Source organism: Cydia splendana, chromosome 15, assembly GCF_910591565.1.
Source record: "Cydia splendana chromosome 15, ilCydSple1.2, whole genome shotgun sequence".
NCBI classification, from domain to species: Eukaryota; Metazoa; Arthropoda; class Insecta; order Lepidoptera; family Tortricidae; genus Cydia; species Cydia splendana.
In genome coordinates, this window is record NC_085974.1 from 13,867,394 (window position 1) to 13,889,699 (window position 22,306).

At 41.9% G+C, this 22,306-nt stretch overlaps 1 protein-coding gene across 2 annotated transcripts; it reads right to left on the minus strand.

Moving 5' to 3' along the window:
- Positions 1 to 145: 145 nt before the first annotated feature.
- Positions 146 to 22,270, minus strand: LOC134797712 (serine/threonine-protein kinase mTOR). 2 transcript variants are annotated; one of them, XM_063770062.1, is made up of 13 exons: positions 21,899 to 22,270; positions 20,283 to 21,080; positions 17,590 to 20,177; positions 17,199 to 17,371; positions 16,638 to 16,789; positions 16,205 to 16,338; positions 14,239 to 16,125; positions 13,332 to 13,547; positions 12,658 to 12,843; positions 11,953 to 12,132; positions 5,823 to 5,960; positions 4,291 to 4,467; positions 146 to 3,314 (listed from the first exon to the last, which is right to left on the minus strand). In XM_063770062.1, the coding sequence occupies exons 1-13, from the start codon at positions 22,116 to 22,118 to the stop codon at positions 2,889 to 2,891; spliced, it is 7,275 nt and encodes a 2,424-aa protein (XP_063626132.1). In that variant the 5' UTR covers positions 22,119 to 22,270; the 3' UTR covers positions 146 to 2,888. The 2 variants fall into 2 exon arrangements, with proteins under 2 accessions (XP_063626132.1, XP_063626133.1); XM_063770063.1 differs by lacking the exons at positions 146 to 3,314; positions 4,291 to 4,467; positions 5,823 to 5,960 and having other exon boundaries at positions 11,975 to 12,132; positions 13,193 to 13,547.
- Between the last annotated feature and the right edge of the window lie 36 nt (positions 22,271 to 22,306).

Below are 22,306 nucleotides of genomic sequence, written 5' to 3' on the forward strand. Positions count from 1 at the left end.
TCTCAATTGAAATCTGTGACTGCAGAAATAAGTAAAAATTAGGTTCTCTTTTCTACTGGATTTTAATTAATTTTGTTTACATATTACAGATCAGTTTGATGTGATGTGTTTGATTAAAATATAATATAATTAAATGATCCATAAAATTTATTATACTTATATCCCAATTTACATATTAACTATGTAATATCACAACAGATGCATACGATTTATACACACGAGTTACCGCCTGACAACACACAGGCACCAAAATATATGGGACCGTGCGGCGCCATCTACTTCAGCTGTCAAAATAACTTAACTATAGTCTGTATCTTTAGGTATTTAAATAAAAGTAAACAAACAACTTGTACTATTTCGGGTAGTTATAACATTTATTGGTTAACCGACCAAATACAAAACCGCCTGGATCAGTCGCTTAACGACCTGACTTTAACCTACATTATTTGATCGTGTAATGTTTTCATCTACCCTCAACTAGCTTAAGGAGCCGTTTGAGGGTAGAATTTGTTTACTTTTATTTAAATACCTAAAGACTACCTACAGATTATAGAGAATGTTCGTTTCTATAGATACCTCTATACATACAGTTCATAATGAATAATGATAATGATTATCTAACAATATTTACACGATACGATGCTGCACTTAATTCTAAACTAACGATTAACTTTATGGCTCTTAGAAAAATGCATAGAAAATTGTAAAAAAGAGGTACTAAATATTATGTTTTACAGCAGCGATGTAGGCAGTGCCTGCCTACTCGCAACGCATGTGACGCGTTCTCCAAATAGGTACAATCGCCGTCAGATATATCAGAGCGGCCGAGGCGCTTAAAAATATCTGAACTCGACTCTATTGTCATGGCGTTAGAGTACATGCTCAGCCATATTTGAGAACCTTGGCTGTTCTGGTATATATATCCTAGAGTGACTCAACAGTGGTCCACATTAAGACATCATCATCGCCATCTAAGAGCGTTTCTTTTATTTTTTGCCATTTTTATATATTGTGACCTTTTTTGCCACTTTTGTGTTATTTCTACTCAGAATCACGAGCTCTTTCGATCCTAATGGGATAAAAAAATGTCCCAGAGATTTTTTCCTATTGTGTTACCATTTCCCCATATACTTTGTATGGCGGTAACAAAAAGGAAAGATGTATGGAAATTTTAGGACACTTTTTTTCTCTTATAAGGATGAAAAGGGCTTGCGATCCTGACTAGAAATAACACAAAAGTGGCAAAAAAGGTCACAATATATAAAAATGGCAAAAACTAAAAGAAACTCTCCTAAAATGATTATTCGTCGAAAACCATTTGGGCGCCACTGATTGCTTATAAAACAATGTCAAAAAAACTCGTGATTTTGTCGTTCGGTGAATAAGGTACTGTCATAGAGAAATATAAGTAAGACAAGAGTGCTCACTCCATACATCAGTTTTGGCACAAAAAAATATTAGTATTTTCATAGTCGACATCTCATTTCGACTCGAACATGGAGTAAATTTACCGTATGCGTGGCAGAGGGCGACTATGCTCAGTCTGGAGGATGTTTTGTCTGTGTGTAGCACCGACCGGAAAGTCTTATGTTGTTGAGATTAGAGTTTCTGGTCGGTGCTACATCTATTGTCACTTGACAGTACTACTACTGCTACTTAAAGTGCTGATAATTCCGCTACTCGATGCTAGATGTCGACTATGAAAATACTAATATTTTTGGTGCCAAAACTGATGTTGAGTGAGCACTCTTGTCTTACTTATATTTCTCTATGGTACTGTTGACTTCACAAACATCTTTACAATCCAATGTTCCATAAATATTTATACACCACCTTATTGTCAGTGTCGTAGAGGCGTGTAATTATATTATTGGAACGGTGGCTTGTAAAGATATTTTTGAACTCCACTGTACATTTTGTATCTATATAATTATGTCAGTGGCTGATTGACTGAGTCACGTATTCTTTTTTTACATTTTGTTATTAACGTTAATTGTTCAAGGGACCGACATTTGTGAGATTATATGAGAATTAACAAAGCTTTGGCTTAAATAGTTTAACCTTAACCTAGACATGAAATGGCAACCATTGGTATAGGCACATCTATAGTATAAACTGTTAGTTACAACATACAAATCTAGAATAGTAGCATAACTTACACATTAATAAATGACTTCAAGACCGAAATAAAGGAACCTATTATAACTATGATTACTTATAATATCGTCAGTTGACTCAGGTACCGTACCTTATACGCGTAAATCACGTAATATTACGTGTACCACTGTTGCGAGTCTGACTACATAAGACCGTGCAAGTGCGAAAGAGATAGATTCCGAGAAAGTATAGTATGGTTCATTAGTCACTTATATCTTATGATTAGGCTTATACGTTATATACATCCAGTGCAATGTTTTATGTTGTATACCAAAATAATAAAACAATACAATCATAAAAGTTAGTATTAACATTTTAACGGCCGCCTAGCCTAGTCGGTAGTGACCCTGCCTACGAAGCAGGAGGTCCCGGGTTCGAGTCCTGGTAAGGGCATTTATTTGTGTGTTCATCACAAATATTTGTTCCAGAGTTATGGATGTATTCTATGACAGCAAAAGTCTTATTGAGTTTACTGTGGGACTAGATCGATCGAAATTGTCCTATAATAAAAACATAGCTAGCTTAGCTAGTTGTTTATAAAGTACCTATAAACGTCAGGAATCAGCGAGAGGGTTTAACCTCAAAATCGATTTTAATTTTTTTCTATTCAATATCTAGCTTACCTAGCGGGTTCTTGGCAGCGAATGTGATAGGAAAACGGAAGCGTGTCGATTCTATAACTTCTTAAAGCTTAGCTAATAGAGATTAACAATTTCCAGGCACAATAGGCTTTACCAAAACGGACACCACCCAATATAACACTGACAAAGGTTCTCATTGCTCGTCGCCTGTTGAATCAGCAGTTCGACCTGCTTCTGCACCGAGACCGTTTCATCTATGTGCGGGAAATCTCGTCCGGTGAGCTTGTCGCGGACGCGGTTGACTATACCGAGCGCTCGTTTGTTTAAGTTAGTTTCGGCCGGTTGGTCCAAAGCTTCGTTCAGGCCGGCAGCGATGCGGCTGCGGCTGGGCAGCGGCGAGCCGGAGTCCTGCGTGTCGTCGGCGCGCGAGCGGCGGCCGGCGTCGATGAGCCGCCAGTTGAGCAGCGGGTCGTACACGAAGGCTTCCAGCACGGCCATCACGCTGTCCTTGTGCCGGTGGAGCACCTCCATCACCGACTCGCAGGTGCGGCGGTAGGTGCCTTCGATGCCGGTTACCTGGTGACAATAACGATATTGTAACACTTTACCAATATATCCGAAAGCTGTTGATGAAAGTATATACAAATGTAGTGCATAATTATTTTCCATCGTATTTTCAAGGAAATGTACGAACGTGTCTTGCTATTTCAGTCAATCTCGGCACAAAAAGTACTGAGGTTGACTGAACTAGCATGACAAATACGAACGTTTCCGAAATACGATGGAAAACAATTATCCACTACATCTGTACACTGCGATTGATTATAGGTGGATTACGGTTGTACAAATAACACACGGATACAGTTAGTTTTTGCCAGTCAAAATTGAACCGTATCACGGACCAATATAGGAGATCCTAAGACATAAGAGAACCCGGTCTGAAAAGGCATCTAACCTAACATCTATGTCACTGACACGAGTTACTATATTGAATTATTGGCAAGTCGGCGTATTGTCAAATGGCATCGTTAATTCCGAGAGATTGATCTTGTAAGATACGATTCTGTAGTTTAACTTAAGTTTCTTTTTTTACTTTCTTATTGTTGTTTATTGTAGTTTATCTTTCGGTCACACTTTTTGGTCGTAGAAGACAGTATGAGAACCTACCGCGAACCACGTTCGACGTGTTGCCTCTATCGCACTTGTAAATTGGTACGTAAATGTGACAGGGAGGCAACACATCGATCGTGGTACACGGACACGGTAGGCCCTCTGCTGTAGGTATAAGTTCTGCGTCAACGGTTGGTGGTTTTACGAGCAAAGCGCCCGCTGTCTTGTCTATATTGACCTCCATGGCATTGATGAGCATCCTCGTGAGCCGGAAGGGAATCTTCTCTGGGAACTTGTCCCTGGTGACGGCCACCTCGAAGCAGTCGCCGAAGTCGATGTGCAGGAACTTGCCCGTGACCCGGTCCAGCATGATGTTGGACGGGTGCCGGTCGCCCAGCCCAAGGATGTAACCCACCTGGTGAGAAGAAGAGGGGATATTTACCTCCATGGCGTTGATGAGCATCCTGGTGAGCCGGAAGGGGATCTTCTCTGGGAACTTGTCCCTGGTGACGGCCACTTCGAAGCAGTCGCCGAAGTCGATGTGCAGGAACTTGCCCGTGACACGGTCCAGCATGATGTTGGACGGGTGCCGGTCGCCCAGCCCGAGGATGTAGCCCACCTGGTGACAAAAACGTAGGTTAGCCCTTTGAGTGCCGACACAGAATAAATAATAGTACTAAATAGGTACAGTAGATCTCTAATAAAACGCGTCTGTTACGATTAGGACAGATATGACCGCTAGGTGGCGACAGCGCCACGCGCGGCTTATGGCTAGCCACCAAAATTTGTGTGGGACGGATGTACTTGTAGCTACCTGTTGCAAAGCGACGAAACCGCGGAGTGAGCCACGCCTGGTGCCGATCACAACTTGTGTGTCAGTCTACCAAGTCGTAAGGTAGTCAACATAAGAAGTCATCGAAATCATCGCATATATTCGTGATAAACTATAAGGTTAAGTCCGGAAGAGAGCATGTTTTATGTTTGTGCATGACTGCGGTTTTGGTAAATACAGTTGAAAATTTCTTGGTTTTTGCGTCAATCAGCAGTTCCACTCACCAAAATGTCTCTTTCCAAGATTAGATGGACGATTTACTGTAAAGACGTGCGTCAAATATTCAAAGAGCTGCCACGTTTTTTCTACAATTCCATCACGTAAGTAGGACTACTATAATCTCGTATAGTCTCGGTAGGACAAGATCGATGGCATATACAGTGTGGAAAGATAAGTCGGGCCCTGGAGGGAAACTACCTTAAATCCTTAAGCTGGCTCATTTTACTTAAAGGAGACATTCCTTTATTATTAAAAAGAAACAAAACTGCATTCATAGATTTTCTAAAACTCGCTTGCCTCGCCCGGGACTCGAACAGACTAAAAAATCTAAAAATATAACACACGCAATTTTATTCTACTAGTCGATACAGTTAATGTTAATGATAACATTTCTCCAAGAAACATTAGGTCTTACACTCGTCTGTCGTATAAAATATCCATAAAATCTAATATTCAGTACTCAAGATTATTTTAGACAAGTCAAATTGAAGAAAAAAAGAAAAATCTTTAAATGCAGTTTTGTTTCTTTTTAAAAATAAAGGAATGTCTCCTTTAAGCAAAATGAGCCAGCTTAAGGATTTAAGGTAGTTTCCCTCCAGGGCCCGACTTACCTTTCCACACTGTATACACATCTAAACAATAGACTATGGTTTTACAACAGACCAGTCGTCTTTGACACATCGGGGAATCTATATTTAAAAAAACAACAAAGATCCTGTCAAATTGACAACCTCCGAAATAGATTTATCGACCACATACGCGCCAAAAGAATTTCAACTTTAGCATTCCGATTTAAGGTTCAAATTAGATTGCACTTCCAGGAAATGTGACTTGCCTTCAAATGAATAATTGGAATATATTTGGATTTTTTGGGAAAGCCTTGTAGATTGGTGCGGCCTGGAAAAGGGTTAAAATAAACATACCATGCTCATGACGGCGAGCGAGCGGGTGTAGTTGGTGCGGCGCTCGAACCACACTTCAGACGAGGGGCTCTTCAGCCACAACAGCTTGGCGAGGTCGTCGCCCGCCGTGTGCTCCAGGGCGTGCTCGAACACTTCCACCTGTGGGACAAAAACAGATTTAAACGTTTGAAAAACACGACTGCTCTGAGCATTAATTGATCTAGAAAGTAAAAAAATGAGTGTCTAGGAGGGGCGAAATTACATGTGTCAATGTGTCTACTACTAGTATAAATTCTTGGTTATGGCTTATGGCACGGTAAAAAGAGGCCACTTACACAACATTACGTCGTGTATAGATGTCAGAACCATTTCAGACTTAAAATTCTTATCTACAAACTTTTTTCTTGGCGTGTCTAATAATTCCATTAATTCATACCAGCTTGCAATTATTTTGCAGATACACTAGTTACAGTACAGATTTGCGCGTCAGAAAAATATGAACGCGTAATTAGGGCTTAGGTTCGGAAGAAGGGACCCTGAAACTTGCACTCGGAAAGGTCGGATTTGATGGGAAGGGAAAAGTCTTAAGAGTCATGTCACAAGACGCACATTTTAGAAACGGGAGAATATTAATATTAAAAATAAGCTGTCATGGTTTGTAAACCATACATGAGCTGTAGCTCGTGGATTAATAATATAACCGTTTGAGAAATGGACCCCTGAAGAGTGTTAATCAAACCATGATAGACTAGAATGTAGAAGTTTATAAGAAAATAATTGACAAACAGATGAGATGATATTATGAAATTTATGAATACCATAAAGGAAGTAGGGGCGAGAGTTCAAGGATATTTTTAACACTCACATGGCAAACTTATATGTATACTTTGAATAAAAATAAATACAATAGCTATAGGTAGTAGTAAATATATTTATGTATTGATCAAAACATATATATTAGATAAACAAATATTAAAACTACCAAACAGTAAATAACGAACATAAACTCATAAATAACGAAGAGTCAGAAAGCCACAACCTTTCGGACCTCTCCTTGTAGAAAGCTGCGGAAGACAGAAGATCCCAAGAACACACTGCATCAACAGCGATTGACTTTATCCCTTCAGCTGTCAACGCTGCGAATGCTCATACACCTATAAATGTTGAACACCTCTGTTATAGCAACATGCTGAGGTCCTATCGCTAACATCGAAAAATCGAAAATCATTATCTGCGTCTGTATAGAGACAGTGCGTGTTGGAGGGTCTGCCATCTCGTGACCTGAATCGAAAGCGAAAACAATTCACGCTCCTAAGCATGTGTTGCCCCCTACACTAACCGACGGCTCTATTTTGTATAGTAGGGTTTGCCATCTAGTGGCTTAAATCTAAAAATGGAAACTTGACATAATGCTTCGCGCCAATTAATAGGCGGCATCTGTGCTGCCGTCTACAGTTCATGCACGCTCCCTATAGTCGAGCGATAACGATTTTCGATTATTCCATGGTATAATAATATACTCCGCCTGGTACTCTCTTCCGAGATTCGCGTATGACATAACTGACACGGGCCTACGTCACTGTTTACAGGTTCTCAAACTTTAAAATGTGGGATAATTTTAACCAACGGTGAAAATTATTTTAACGGCATTAATTTTAAGTTATTCTTGTAGAAACATAGTAAAATAAAACAAATCGAATGTATTAAATTAAACTTTATTTATCTATACAAGGCAAACGTTTGAAAAACTAATTCACAGTTACACATTAATTACCAAGCTTACGACGTATAAAGTTTGGAAAACACTGCGACTGCTGACACTAAGCGAGAAGGAAATAACAATTAACACGCGTTCGACAAGGATGACGGTCAGGGCATGAAGTAATCTAGATCCGAATTGTCAAATGTGTGAGCGCTATCCTGTGTTGCCAGTAGTGTAAACAGAATTACCGGGCCCGAACGTCTGAAATTTATTTCGTGAATCGGAAGATATTGCTAACGAATAATTTTTAAAAAACCGGGCAAGTGCGAGTCGGACTCGCGCACGAAGGGTTCCGTACCATAATGCAAAAAAAAAACAAAAAAAAGCAGAAAAAAACGGTCACCCATCCAAATACTGACCACTCCCGACGTTGCTTAACTTTGGTCAAAAATCACGTTTGTTGTATGGGAGCCCCATTTAAATCTTTATTTTATTCTTTTTTTAGTATTTGTTGTTATAGCGGCAACAGAAATACATCATCTGTGAAAATTTCAACTGTCTAGCTATCACGGTTCGTGAGATACAGCCTGGTGACAGACGGACGGACGGACGGACGGACGGACGGACGGACGGACAGCGAAGTCTTAGTAATAGGGTCCCGTTTTACCCTTTGGGTACGGAACCCTAAAAAAACCGGGCAAGTGCGAGTCGGACTCGCGCACGAAGGGTTCCGTACCATAATGCAAAAAAAAAACGAAAAAAAAAAGCAAATACAAAGTACTGACCACTACCGACGTTGCTTAACTTTGGTCAAAAATCACGTTTGTTGTATGGGAGCCCCATTTAAATCTTTATTTTATTCTGTTTTTAGTATTTGTTGTTATAGCGGCAACAGAAATACATCATCTGTGAAAATTTCAACTGTCTAGCTATCACGGTTCGTGAGATACAGCCTGGTGACAGACAGACGGACGGACGGACGGACGGACGGACAGGGAAGTCTTAGTAATAGGGTCCCGTTTTACCCTTTGGGTACGGAACCCTAAAATGACGTGTTATTGTAAAATTTAAGATAAAATACATATAAATGAAAGTTATAAAATTATAAAGAAATATTTTAACTTATTAACCATAGGTATAATGCACCCATGTAACATGTTATGTTGAAATAAAGTGGCAATGTTATTGTGACGTAGGCCCGTGTCACTCTGGGAAGAGAAGACCATGTTTTATTAGACCATGGACTATTCGATGTTGACTGTAGGCTCGCTTGTGTTATGAAATCACCTTATTCATGGGTAATAACTTCTCGTAGTCCGGCGCCATCCACAGCATAATTCTGTGCTCCATATTGTAGATGACCTTCTTCCTCTCTTCAGCTGTGGTCTGAAACCGACCCCCCATGGACAACCACTATCAGTGACCTTACATTCTCCCCACCTGCTCGGAAACGCTCCAGATATCGTTCGAAAACGTGCTAGTTTTTCCGTTAGCGTGAATAAACATTGAACATAGGGTAATTCACCAGTAACTGGCCACTGTTAGTAATTGGCCACCAAATGAATTCTATTCACCTATAAACAGAATTCATTTTAGTATAAGGTTTCAATAACTGGCCAGCCTTCAATAACTAGCCGCCTTATACTAAAATGAATTCTGTTTATAGGTGAATATAATTCATTTTTAGTTTAGGGCGGCCAGTTACTAAAACCGGCCAGTTATTGGCGAATTACTCTAATTGGTGACCACCAATTGGTTTGACATACTTGTTAAACTATTAAAATTTCGTGAAATTTAAAACGGTACTGCATTTATAATTCCTCAACGTAGACGGTTATAAAAAAAACAACGGGTTGCACTCCGGGAGTGCCGACAGAAGTGAAAACTCAATGACTAGTCCAAAATGTCTGCAGCACTATGTATAATTGACCCATCCTCCTTTCTATTGAAAAACTTTAGTTCCGAAATTTACGGTCACGTGATCGCGTTACGCTGTCTCGAGTTTATCATTTTTTCCCCACCTCAAAAAGTGCCCAGCGCCGCTAAAGAAGTTTTCGCTTCAAAAAATTCAGTTTAAGTATATTGGAATTTTCACGCTAACGGTTAAAGATAACTGTAATTTCCTCGCGTCGGTGAGGTGAATAATTCTGCATTTCACTAGGCAGCAAAGTTATAATGCGACTCATGCACCGTAATAGTCGTTCAGAACAGGAAATTCTGAATTTTGTAATGGCACTTTTATAGGTTATCACTATGCAGTATGTAGGTAGGTAGGTAGGTAGTAGGTATGTAACTTTGCAGCCTTGTGTATACATAACAGTCACTAATTTGGCTTGAAATGGCTTTCACTCGGTAATTCGTATCGGAAAGATACCCTAAATAACAGAAACTTTAGCTTGGAAATGATAATGAGTCATTTGAAAACATTTTTATGTAAGTATACATTAAACATTGCCATATCTCTGAAAATTTGAAACAGAAATTTGGGAGACAGTATCGACAGTATAGATGGTCTATTCATTATACCATTAAGCGTCCAATTTTTAACATGTTACTCAAAAATAAATAAAAGAATATGCACTTTGATAAGCTAAAGGAAATAACACAAGGTAGGCAGGATTTTTTATCACTTAGGGATAGTACGTAAAAATGTAATGTATTCATTATGATAATTCTAATTAAATTAATTTTTGCTTGAAATAGGAAGGGTAGCAAAAAAAAAGATTTTGGCATTACAACTGATGGGTTATTTTGTCTAAATTTACGTGATGGTATGGATGTAGAATATGAATTTAGAAGATGTTCAAGACTGAGATATATAAAAGTATTTATACCTAAGTCATATAAAATTAAACAAATATATCTTAATTCCATATAATCTTTAGATCATTTTATGGTGGCACTCTAGCTAACTTGATAAACAGCATAATAAAAAGTATAGAAATAGATAAGTATACTATGATAAAGCCGTTAACAAAACACATGTATCGCAAAAAGAAAATATAATAAGCATACAATATTCATACAATTTTCTGCATAATTTTTCCCAATAAAATAAATTATAACTCATCAGGTTTAGGCCCAAAATTCCTCAGGATCATTTTCTTATGAAAAACAATGTGTACCAAAGTTGCAGGCCATTTCAAGCAAAAAAGTACCTTTACTGATTGCAGTGTGTCTACGGAGAGTCGACGGCGAGGTAATCGTGCATAATTTGCGTGTTTATATTTCCATTATTACCTTACACATCAAGTTGGAGACGAAACAGACAGCCCATGGCATTTGAAATTGCTTTGGAGCAGCTGAATTCCTGGAACCACTCATGTAATCTTCCTGCTCACGGATGTGTCCACTGTGTCACGGGTGTGTGGACTTCTGGATAGAAGTTGTCAAAAAAGGGCCGCTAGACATTTTTAGAAGAATTGAGTTAGGGCCATCATCAATAGATGCACGGTAGACTTCGAGTTGCGAAAACTAGCGCTTATAAAACTTATAAGTATGACCTACCTATTGGTCTTCCTTTTATTTCGTCTGAAAAGGAAGAATCAGTTCTGTGATCATCAAAGACAACCTGTAAGTTGACATCCGTTCAGCTCCGTGCTCAGCGTTAAAGTACTTTCTCAGATATACCGACGACCGACGCTCAACGAATTTTCACAAAATCACTAAAGCACTCACTCATTCATTACCTTATGCATGAGCATGAGTTTCTCCAGGTCCGAGGCCATGCGCTGCAATGAATGCTGAATGCTTAAGAAGGCACTTCCTTTACTCGCGGTAGTCGCGGATGAGGGAGTGCAGGGTGTCGCAGTGACGCAGCCTATGAGGCCGGGGTTATATTCGACAGACGGATCACATATATTTACATAACGTTACTTTCTGCATGAGCATCAGTTTCTCCAGGTCCGAGGCCATACGCTGCATGATCCTGTGCTCGATGTTGAGAAGACACTTTCTCTTCTCGCGGTAGTCGCGGATGAGTGAGTGTAGGGTGTCGCAGTGAGGTACCCAGCCCATGAGACCGGAGTTACTCGACAGACGGGTCACATATAACTACACAACGTTACCTTCTGCATGAGCATCAGTTTCTCCAGGTCCGAGGCCATGCGCTGCATGATCCTGTGCTCGATGTTGAGAAGGCACTTTCTCTTCTCGCGGTAGTCGCGGATGAGGGAGTGTAGGGTGTCGCAGTGAGGTAACCAGCCCATGAGACCGGAGTTACTCGACAGACGGGTCACATATAACTACACAACATTACCTTCTGCATGAGGATCAGTTTCTCCAGGTCCGAGGCCATACGCTGCATGATCCTGTGCTCAATGTTGAGAAGACACTTTCTCTTCTCGCGGTAGTCGCGGATGAGGGAGTGTAGGGTGTCGCAGTGAGGTACCCAGCCCATGAGACCGGAGTTACTCGACAGACGGGTCACATATATCTACACAACGTTACCTTCTGCATGAGCATCAGTTTCTCCAAGTCCGAGGCCATACGCTGCATGATCCTGTGCTCGATGTTGAGAAGGCACTTTCTCTTCTCGCGGTAGTCGCGGATGAGCGAGTGTAGGGTATCGCAGTGAGGCACCCAGCCTATGAGACCGGAGTTAGTCGACAGTGGGATCACGGCGTATCTCTGTTGAAGATAAGAAACGGTCAATTCATGTGATCAAATATAATTGCGTCGACCACTAAATTTTGATTGAAAAGTTTAGCTAATTTTACAATGTCAAAACCAACGATATAATGATAACGATAAATTCACATACATCGACTAAAAACCTAAAAAAAAGGACAATGTATCATCTATGCCACATGTTTTTACACCGCCTACAACTTATCTGCTTTGCCTTAAGGTTGACTGGTAGAGAATGCCTTATGGCATTAAGTTCGCCTTTTGTACAGTGTATTTCCTTATGTGCAATAAAGATTAAATAAAATAAATAAATGTTTGGGTCAAGGATAGGGCGAAGTGGAAGCGCAAGGTACGGAAATCTGACCCCATCACCATGTGGGATATATAGCTTGGAAGAGAGAGAGAATCCCACAATGCAACATGACAGTTCAAAAAACCAATACTCTCTGACATTCAATGATCAGTGGTCCCACCCCTGCGCAGGGCCCTGTCGTAAATATTTCACAACATGGTTAAAATATGTACCTGTATGTTGAGGTCGCGGCGGAAGGTGTGCGGGTCGGCCTGCAGCAAGGTGTTGACGAGCCCGAACAGCTGCATGACGCGCTCGTCTTGCCGCAGGTCCTCGTGGCCCTTCAGTAGGAACATGTAGTCTTTGCCGTTGGAGCCGCGCACGCAGAGGCGCCGCGGACGCTGCTTGGAAGTTATGACCTGGGGGAATACAAAAGTGGAGCATTAAAAAAGTAAAAGAAGCACACCATCACACGTATACCGGGCAGAGCGGAGCTCTCAGTACTGGATATCAATAAAGTTTAGGTTTATACAGTAGTTACATTTACGCAACGTCACATCCCGTCGGTTACTCGTGGGCGGAAGCGGTTGACCTTGGTGGTGGTCACGTGTCACCAGCTCCGTTCGACTGGTGCCAAGGGTCGGCGCCGCTTGGTCAAATCCATTCGGCTTTGGTTACCTTACAGCAGCAAATTAGCAGATAACCAAGATCCGTAAACCAACGAGATAGGATCTGTAAGTTGTAGGTTAAGTGGGTTGCTGTTAGCACCTGCAGGCTGCTCTGTATGTGCGCGATGCGGATGAGCGGCAGGTCGGGCACGTACGAGCCCGGCACGGCCAGCTCCAGGTCCCGGCAGTTGAGCAGGCGCGGGCTGTACTGCAGCCCCGGCCACGTCAGCTGTACCCACCTGCAGGCTGCTCTGTATGTGCGCGATGCGGATGAGCGGCAGGTCGGGCACGTACGAGCCCGGCACGGCCAGCTCCAGGTCCCGGCAGTTGAGCAGGCGCGGGCTGACGTACTGCAGCTCCAGCGACGTCAGCTGCGGCAGCTGCCGGCTGATGCGGCGGAACACGTGGTAGTACAGGTCCCACGCTTGGTTCAGGTCGCGGACCGCGTTTGTTTCCTGCACAGATAACAGGATTAACCCCTTGAGTCCCACGGATACGATATCAGCTTAAATTTTAAAAGTCAAGGTCGTTTAATGACTAGCATTTAGATCCCTGGGACACAAGGGATTAAGATCCAGGATTCCCACATGAACGCTTGCTCGTATAATGAATGTCCACAACAATTAGCAATAATTTCTTACCTCTTTTAACTGTCAAGTTTCAATCGTTTTACGTCAAGCGCACGCGACTGCGATGCAACACATACCATTTTAGGATATGCTTCATTGAATGCTATGACGTTTAAAGAAGCGAAATGGCCCTGAAAGTGACTTGTGTTCACACGGACATTTAATCGACTAAATAGTGTTTAGTTTTAAGTTTATAAAATACATATGTATGTTAGTCTGTATAAAATACATATGTAAGGTATTTGTAATATGGGCCTTGTTGCCTGAATTAAATTACTAAAAAAACTAAAAAATATATATCACAATAATAATGTCATTCATCAGTTTCCTTTAATCCAACCTCTCAATATGCCTAAACCATCTTAAAATACCAGTCACTGTAAAATACCCTTTTCAATTTTCGAAGCTTTATCTTTATTCAAACCACAGCTCTATTTTTAATTTATTGAATGAGTGTTTAATTTGTTTAATATCTTACATGGAGAAAAAAGCAAAAGTTAATAAAGAAACGACTTACCTTGAACCTATTGCACCATTCCTGCGCCTCGTTCAAGTCTCTTCCATAAGCCTGCGTGAAGGACACCTCCTTCGTGGTCTGCGCTCCTCGCTCCAACATAGCGTGCAAAGGCTCCAGCGTCTTAAACATGGCTTTAACATCGTGCTCACTGAAGTACAGTCTAGAAGCTTCTTCCAAAGCTTCGTGCCATTGCTCGTGCCACAGAATAGCTACCCTAATCAACTCCTCAGATATCATAGCTGCCTGGTTCACCAAGTTACTGGAATGAGTGCACATGGATTTTAAAATCTGGTTTGCAGCGTTCTTCCGAGCTATGAAGGAAGATTTAGATGCTACCGTCAAAGGATAGACTAACGCTTGCGGATGCGATTTTCCAATATCGATTAGCAAAGAATGAATCAACTTTCCGACTAAAGCGCGAGGCGTATCGATTCTGGCGATCAACTGAGGTATCACTTGCAGCCATACGTTTATTTCGATGGTTCGAATACCATCGACAAGAGCCTCATGGACGGCCGGGTGGTGACCGTAGTCAAACCATAGAGTAAGCAATCTGAGCGTGTCCTGTAGAGAGCTTCCGTGAGAAAGATTGATAGATTTAAAGAACCCGTCCACGGCTGGTACTGTATATTGTTCGACGAATTCTGGGTCTTTCTTGTCAACACTTTGAGCGTTTTCAGGGTTAGGATCTTGGTGTTTGTGGAAGAGAACGCTTTCGAAATTCATGTAAGCCCAAGCGTGCCAGGCTTTGTACCAGTCAGGAGACAACTGTGTCGCTGAGGAGTAATTCCTAAGGATTTCTGGGATGGATGTCTCATTGATGCCTAGTAGAGATTCGCACCAGCCTCCTAGTTTCAAATGGCATCGGGCGAGAAGCCGACTGTTGTCGGGGTCTCCGGATTCAGCGGATTCCACGTAGCGTTGTAACTGGTTGTAGGCTAGTTGCTTGTCGCCGGCTACCCAGAGATGCTTAGCGTAAGCGAGCGTGAGGCGGGGTTCGTGGGTAGGGAGCGGCATTTCTGTGTTCTTACTTGGGTCTGTTCCTAACAACATGACTAGAGTCCTATGCGCTTGTCTAGGAGCACCGCTCTTACGGCATAGTGAGGCGAACTTCAGCCAGGTAGCCATGTCTTCATGAGGCGTTAAAACCAAGCCGCGTACTTGCAGGATCTTCCTCCAGTCTTCGACTAGCCTCTGTCCGCCTTGTAATCTCGTCCACCACGCTTGTCGAATCGTGTCTCTTCTCTCATTTATCAGCTTGTAAGTAATAACTTCTTCTAATTCAGCCAGGAGTTGCGCGTTGACCAGCGCCCCGTAGGCTCTCTGGTAGCTTTCCCCTGCGACGGCCGTCAGTTCTGAATCAAGTAAAGTTCTGGCTTGATCTATGAACTGTTTGGAGATATCAAATTCGCCGTCATGTATGGCGAGTACCGCTCTGTAAAAAGCTCCATCTTGAGTATTTTCTGGGAGGAAACTGACATATTTAGCCATAGAGTCCCACTCGTTAAGTCCCCAAGCGGCGGCTGCGGCCAGTCTCGCAGCTTTGAACTTATCATCATTGCTCATTTGAGGCCACCTCTTAGAGACGGTGTTGTATAGTTTGACCCATTCTCCTAGAGCCTCGAAGCAGCGCAGTTCGCCGAGGTACGCATCCATATCGTTGGCGTCGTGGGAGAGTTTCTCTCCGTAGAGGTTTAAGGCCTTCTCCCAGTTGTGCAGCTTCTCGTACCAGCGCACTTGGACCTGCAGGCGCGTGTCGCCGTCCTCGCGCTTCGCCATCACTCGCTCGAGGAGGCCCTCGGCCGCCTCTTTCTGTTGTAGTTTATTGTTGATGTGGATCAGCGCTTCTACCACTTGGGATGTTGCGCCGCTGCGGAACTCTTCCTCCTGAGAGAAAAGTAAATTGAGAATTCGCTATCGATGTTTGTGTCAAGCAGAAATTAAGTAAATATAATTTCTTGCTTACCTTATAGTGCAGGGCTTTTGCGTAGGCGCGGCAATGCATGGCCCTCTCCCCGAGCACGTGCGTGGATATGGGTAGTGCGCCTGCGTCGCAGTGCTCCATAAATTCGGCCAGATTCAATACGGTGTGCGCCAATTCTGTTTACAAAATTATGGCTATTACTTATAGTGTAGGTAGAGTAGTAATTATTGGTATACAATCAGAATCATCCTGTCCACTCCAACAAACCCTTCCAAAAAGTCTACCTGAAAGTGTACGATATGAAAAACGGTATGGTACGGTGGTACTATAAAAATTCAAACGTTATCGTTTTACAAGTATAACTTGTAATTTGCAAGCTTTTGAGAGACTGACCCCAAGTTGCCAGCGCGTGGTCACCAAAAAATACCGCAGTACGTATTTGTGGCCGCCTCAAAGGAATTAGTTGAACAAATACCTGGAGCGTCGGGCGCCGTGAGCGCCTGCTCCAGCGCGCGCTGCAGCTCGGCGCGCGCCGGCGCCTCCAGCTCCGTCCAGCAGGACACGAAGGCCGCGTTGAACAGGTCGCGCAGCAGCTGCGAGTAGTTGTGTGCTAGCGCCAGGCACGCCCTGTGGAGGAACACGGCTTGTTCAAGTCTCAAGTAGATTGATGAGACAAGTGCAAAACGTCATCCGCTTGTAAATCACTACACCTTATAAAACTTACTATTGAAATCATATTGTTTCTTTATTCCATGTCCAACTTTGACCATTGTGATTTTATGATTTATGACTACCTTTGAATACCTCGATAAGAAGATAATTTCTCAGGGAGTTGTTCTTACTGATCCTACTTTATGGCACCCAATCAAATCGCCTTACTTTTATCACGGTTCTCGCTAGCTTCAGAGGGCCTACCGCGAACCATGTTCGACGTGTTGCCTCTCTGTCGCACTTGTAAATTCGTACGCAAGTGTGATAGGGAGGCAACACGTGGAACGTGGTTCGCGGTAAACCCTCTGGTCGGGTTCACTGTTACCTGAGCGCGGGGCTGTGGGACTCGGTGAGCAGGCCTATACTAAACCGCCGGAGCCACTCCAGCCAGTCGTCTTTGGACACGCGGCTGCTCACGGTCCACGCCAGCTTCAAGTTGTGAGCGTTCACGAATAGCTTGCGGATAGACGATGATGTATCGCACACCACGATACGCGCCTATAAGAAATAATAGTTTTGCAATACACATTGTTTAAAGTAAATTCAAAATTGGTGATTTCACGACTATCCAACGGATGTTTAGATGTAAAAGTGTTTATAATATTGTAGGAAATTATGTAAGAAAAAGTATAAACAATCGGCAAAAGGCAGCAGCACGAATTATATTATATTTAATTGACAATGACACACGGAATGAAATTAAAACAGTTCTTTACCTCTTGATTATTATTCCTTGGCTTCCTTCTGGTACTCTGCAAGAACTCGTCAACGGTCAATGAGGAATTTGACTGCAGCTTCGACATCAAGAGCTCATAGTTCTGATGCTGTATTCTATGCTTAGTCACTATCTTCTGCACAAGCGGTATAAAATCTAAGTACTTTCGGCCTAGTTGCACTATTAGAGCGCAAAGCGTGTCCATAGCAGTAGGCCGTAGCGGAGCGCAGATATCCATGCTTCTCACTAAGGGATGGATAATCCTTGACACCAACTCATTATAGTTCAAAGAATCTGAGAGATAATCCACTGTCTCCATGGCTACTTTTGCGACTGAAATAGGACAATCTGTCGCGTCAAAAAGTTTCACAATTGATGGAATGACTAGATGCATGTAATCGTCTAAGTTGTCTTCGAACTTCTGCAATGCAAACAACAGTTTCTCAGTAACCATTCTATCCTTGCTTGTGTCGTGAGCCAAAACACGTAGGATTTGAGGCATCAACTGAGGCAGGTAGACTTTGAATTCAGATCCGAGTGCTACAGCTATATGTTCCACCAGCAATATAAGTGTTGGTTGCAATGGACTGTTAGGAGTCCAGAATTCCTTGATCAGGTCAAAGATTTTGTCCAAATAATTGCGAATGTGTTGCTTGACGATAGCGATAAGTCTCGCTAGTTGAGTGAACAGGAACTCCCGGAAATTCGTATCCGCCGCTCGAGCGACGTAGAGCAAACTTGGCGTGACGCGCGATATGTATGGAACGCACTTTATACCCAGTGATTCGAAGATGAAAGTCACTGCTTGAACGACACTAGTATGGTGCTGTTGTAGCGTTGGATCACGAAGGATTCTCATTAAGGTTGATATCACAATAGCGGGGTAATACTCGTCAAGTACAGGCGAGGACATGTTCACAAGCATTTCACTAGTTGTCATGTCGAAATTATTCTCGTCAGCCTTGCTATCGGCTACGGGAACTAGACTAGAGTCTGGCTGTCCATTGATTAAGCCTCGTGTCAGTTTATGCTTGTACGGGTCTAAAGCACCCAGTAGTCCTAGGACGCGAATAGTTTCTCTCCTGTCTTTTGGTTGCTGCTCCGTTTTCAAAAAGTTTAAAAGGACATCCATGAGATTTGGATATTCTGTGTATGGAACTACGACATATCCAGTAGCACTGATTAGTTGGCCAAAAGCCCAAAGGGCGACGCTTCTCTTATCAGTAGCGCTAGCATCAGATAGCAGTTCCAGGAGGATAGCTAAAAGCTCTGGCAAGCATTTCTTAAGTCCGCTATTGTCTCCATTGACATCTGCCAAATCTCCAACAGCCTTCAGTACGCTGATTACGACTCCGGGATTTGCTTCAGATTCCTTTAATTTGGGCACAAGAACATTAAGGATTGTTTCCATATAGGGCCTTACGAGCCTTGGAGCATGCCTGATCAGGTTGCCTAACATTCTAGCTGCCTGCTCTTTGTTCCTGCTCATACCTGAGTGTTCCAGCTCAGTGAGAAACTGTATCAAAGTCTTTCTCAGTCCAGGCATCACGTAAGCAGGGTTGACCGTGCTTAGCCGCCCTACGGAGCAGATAGCTAGCTCTCGTATCTCCAGTTGTTCATCATTCATAGCAATGAATAAGAAATTCAGATTTTCTATTTGAGCCAAGTGAGAGTCGAAAATTTCATTCAGTGATTCCAGGACCCAATAACGCACTTCATAATCTGGATCTGTCACTGATACTACTAGCAACTTCCCTACAACTTCGGCAGTAAGTATAGTAAGTGTGCGTGATGGTGTTTTCAAATTTCTCACTGTTGCATCGGCAAGCAGTTTTGCGGCAGTTTTGACTGCTTCCAATCTGACTTCTTGCTGATCACTTTGAAGAAAATGATCAGCACAGCGCCTCACAAATGTCAATAAACTATGTTGTCCCTCAAATTGAAATGTGCCGAGTGTTCTCAAAGCAAGAACAATGCTAGCAGTGTCCTGAGGTTCCGTGCCCATACTCATGGTGCTCATCTGCTGTTCCAGGCTTCTTGGTATGCCTGGATGTAAGAAGGGCTTATTTCTTAGTACCAGTGACAACATATTTAGCAAACCTTCCGATATTTCTCCCCTGAGAACTGGAAGATTTTCACTAAGTTCTTTCAAACAGATGGTCAATGATGGACTGAGTCCAGTAGCAAACATGGCATCCAGTAACTCTCTGATGTCATTTACTACTAAATCTTTCACAGCACTGCCCAGTAAAGCAATGCATGCAAAGATTGAGGGGTCTATGTACATCCTTCTCTTACTCTGTGAGTCTCTCACAGGAAGAGCTTGTTTGATCACATCCATAATCCTGGGAATATAGGCTTTGATTTCGCTACCAATAGCAGCAGCCACAAGGCCAATGGTAGTGAAGGCCATGTTTCTGTCTCTCTCGCGACTGCGGAGAGTCGACAGAGATGCCAGCAAGTAGTTCATGGTAGTACTAAAGTACTTCTTTAAGAAATATTCCTTGTTGAATGCAGCCAATCGAGGAATTATTATAAGCAATATCTGAGGTACTCCCTGCGTTTTAAGCATGCGCTGAGCCATTACATCTGGAACAAAATTAGAAATAAACTTCAAAATCACCAAATTTACAACATCAAATTTTTTTGTTTTGTTTTTTAACCTTTTGACCGCCAAAGACAAAAAATTCTTACCATGGCATATTCTTTCAAATTTTTCAGTTAACAGGGCTCTGCATACAGCAGATTCATATATAGAAACTGGGTATGTAACATTTTCAGTCTTAAATCCATCACACAAATACCCTCTCTTCACAGACGGACTGTGCAGCTTTGCACTCAAAAAAATAATGTCATCAGACTTGATATTATCCTTCCGTGTATCCAAACTCTGCATATGTGTTGTGTATTTCTTCTCCCATGCAGCATTAGAACATCTCAGGAGTTCATTAAGGATCAGTAGGCCTCCATGAACTCTATCTTCTTTGGTGATACCTTTTTCTTTGGTTGGGATCTCTTCAAAAGAGAGCATAGCTTCTTCATAGCATTGCATGTACCATTGTGGTTTGGCTGTAGATTGCTTAGCAGATTCTCTCTGAGTTGTAACCACTAAACCTGCTCTTAAAGCTTTGGCCGCAGCCTCCCGAATTTGTGGTTTAGGGTCTTTTAAAGCTACAAGTATGTGGTCAAAGAATCCTGAGACTTGTTGGTAGAAGTAAGTAGGCATTGCAATGGCCATTTCTTTTAGGAGTAGAACTGCAGAGTGCCTCCTGCCTTCATTTCTTTCCTCTGAGAGCCATTCAAATGCTCTTTTAACCTCAAACTCAACATACTCAGCTCTTTTTACTCCTGACACAGTAGCCAGTCTTCCGACAGTCTTGGCCGCTAGTTCCATCACTCCCACATCTGAAGATGGGAGCAGGTTACGAAGATAGTTGGCAAACCTGGTAATCCTTGTCTTAGTAGTATCACAGTCTCCTCCAATTAGGCATACTGAAAAACCAAACAATAATAGTTACTTTTGCAAATAATCATCCAAACATTCAAACAAATATTTTTCAACTAGCTACAAACCAATTCCAAATTGGTGTAACCCAGTGCTTTCCAAACTATGACCTGCAGGTTGGATCTGACCCGCAAGACTACCAATTTGTTCCACATCATTTTCAAAAATAATTAAATGATCACACCCACTCCTACATGATTTTTGAAAGTCAGTTGAAAGTATAGAAAAAATCTAAAGAATCAAATACACCTGGAAGTGTTTGTTTGAAGGGTTTATTTTGTTTTATTAGTCTCATTCACCCCAAGCAAATCTGATCTGAGGCATCTCACCATATTTAGATTATTTCACAAAAACAATTCTTATAAATGATACTTAAACATAATTTATATCATAAATTGCAGCTTTTAAAATGCGAGTTCAAATTATGATAAAAAACGAAACCAGCAACCAAAATTATTATTGAAATTAATTATAATTGAAGTTTAAAGGACCAAACATGCTTTTAGCTTCAAATAAGTGTTAAAAACTTTGTTCGTGTTTTCACCATTTAAAGAACATCTGTTACTAAAGTAAGCTAAGGTATATTCCTGGTGCTTATCCTGCGAACAGGGCATTAAAAATAGTTCCAATGTTAATAAAAATCTATACATAACAAGAATCACAACATGAACACACATTCATACATGACAATATGAACTTTTAAGTGACTTTGAATAGTTTAAATTTAATTAGCACTTTTTGTAAAACATGAATAGGAGATAACGTATGTAAAGATAATCGTAGAATAACAAACGTAACTACGCACCGATAGCGAGCACCCCTCCCTTCTTCTCGTGGACGTCGCTGCTGGATACCATCTCGAAGATCTGGTGGTTGAACTCATCCAGGAAGTGCGTAAGCTCTTCCTGCGGCACTTCGCGAAGCTCCGTCTTCGCATAGTGGTACAGCTCACGGGCTGTCTTGATTTGTAGATCTACATTCCGGGACTTGAGCCCAGCCACGAACGGGCCTACTTGGTTAGACATTTTTTGTGTAGAATACCGGCTTAACTACACACACATCGTACTTTAATCCATGATATGGATTTATAAGAAAGTCACAAAACCGAGTTCACTGTTTTTGAGAAATATAAAATAGAAATAAACTCCTGGAAAATTTTGCAAATATTTCGGCAGTGATATTTGACAGACGAGTTAAACCCAAGTGTACATTA